General features: G+C 36.9%; 1 protein-coding gene across 1 annotated transcript in view; it reads left to right on the top strand.

Moving 5' to 3' along the window:
• The first annotated feature begins 942 nt into the window (after nt 1–942).
• Nucleotides 943–1687, top strand: part of megf10 (multiple EGF-like-domains 10) — a 41128-nt gene continuing 40383 nt past the window's right edge. Inside the window, exon 1 of the mRNA XM_053340516.1 lies at nt 943–1018. Coding sequence (XP_053196491.1) covers nt 958–1018 — 61 coding nt within the window. The 5' untranslated portion in view covers nt 943–957. The remainder of the gene's footprint in view (nt 1019–1687) is intronic.

Below are 1687 nucleotides of genomic sequence, written 5' to 3'. Positions count from 1 at the left end.
CTCATAACACACACATCTCAAATCTTTATAGTTGATTTTTGTGTTTGCAGGAAAATTTCACCCATGAATAACACACACTTATGCACCATGGAAAAGAGTATTAACATAACACACTATAAATGGCCAAACCATGCAGAGATGCTGGTATGACCCTTTTGAAGTAGTGTTTTATTGTGGTTACATTATGAAGCACTAGTCAGCCAGCTGACATGTACAGTATACACAATATAAAATGTAATACAAGATTTGTACATCATTTTAATCCCTAAACATGGTGTTACTCAGTCATGGTGAACTTTTAAGGCAATCAGCTGATGGTAGTGTATGTCAGCTGCTTCTAGACTTCTTAAATTAGGTGAAATCCAGTGTACTATGAGTCTAAGTGCATTAGTTCAAGTAACATCATTAGAACATCTTCAGAATCATCTTTATTGGCCAACTGTGTTTACACATACAAAGAATCTGACCACCAGAATAACAACACAACAACAGCAAAGAAGTGAAAAGTTCAGGGAGTGATGAGATATATATATATATATATATATATATATATATATATATATATATATATATATATATATATAGTTATATAAATAAATGGTAAAAATGTTACATTTATTAGGTGGTGAGAGTGATACACAGTGCGGAAACTAATTCATCACATATTCAAGTTGTGCTAGGTGATTTATTTCCAGTTTTGAAAGTCCTGTGTATTTAAATCCTCATGATTGTTGACAGATTTAGATCTCACATGGTCTTCATCAGGACACTTAATCTCCAAATATAGACAAATATTTTTCTCACACGACTTAAGCACAGGTCACATCGATATGAAGAAAGATGGTGTGTGTGCCTTGTAGCATTTCCTGACAGAGTGTCTGATTCTCTATGCGACTTCACTTCCTGTCTGTGTGAAGGGTGAGCTATCGGACGGCCTATCGCAGAGGAGAGAAGACCATGTACCGGAGAAAGTCACAATGCTGCCCGGGCTTCTTTGAGAATGGAGAGATCTGTGCTCGTGAGTGACACACACACACGCACGCACACACACACACACACACACACACACACACACCTGGAAGCTGTGTTGCCCTTAAACAGGTGTTTAAGTGGATACTGAGATAAAACTATCTCACTGATGTATTCTGTTGTGTAACTATATGGATATTATATTTATTAAGCACTAAACTATTGTTTTAACACTTCTGTCACCCAGTGCTGCTCATGTGGGAATGTTGGGTCTCTTTAATTTAAATGTAAAGAGTACCGTCCAGACCTGCTCTATGTGTAAAGTGTCTTGAGATAACTTTTGTTGTGATTTGGCTCTATATAAATAAAGATTGATTGATTGATTGATTGATTGATTGATTGATTTAGTCTCTGTCAAAGTGGACATGTAGAAACAATGGAAACTAATTATAGTTATTGTTTTACTTGTATGCACAGTGTGGTCTCATGTAATAATTCAAGTGTGTAGTAATATAACAAATGCAATACAGATCACTGAATGGTTTGATGTGTCTGAACAGAGCTCAACCCCACTGAACACCTCTGTGAGATTTTGGAGTGTCATGTGATTACATACTGCTGCTGGCTGGATAAACTGGGAAACATGGTTGAGCTGAATAACTGTCACCTCTGAGAACAATCTGTGTCTTGTGTCGTCGCTGCAGTGACCTCACTTGCC

The sequence above is a fragment of the Scomber japonicus genome, chromosome 19 (genome assembly GCF_027409825.1).
Source record: "Scomber japonicus isolate fScoJap1 chromosome 19, fScoJap1.pri, whole genome shotgun sequence".
NCBI classification, from domain to species: domain Eukaryota; kingdom Metazoa; phylum Chordata; class Actinopteri; order Scombriformes; family Scombridae; genus Scomber; species Scomber japonicus.
Note: the sequence above shows the minus strand (reverse complement) of the source record. Positions and strands in the feature narration are given on the sequence as shown.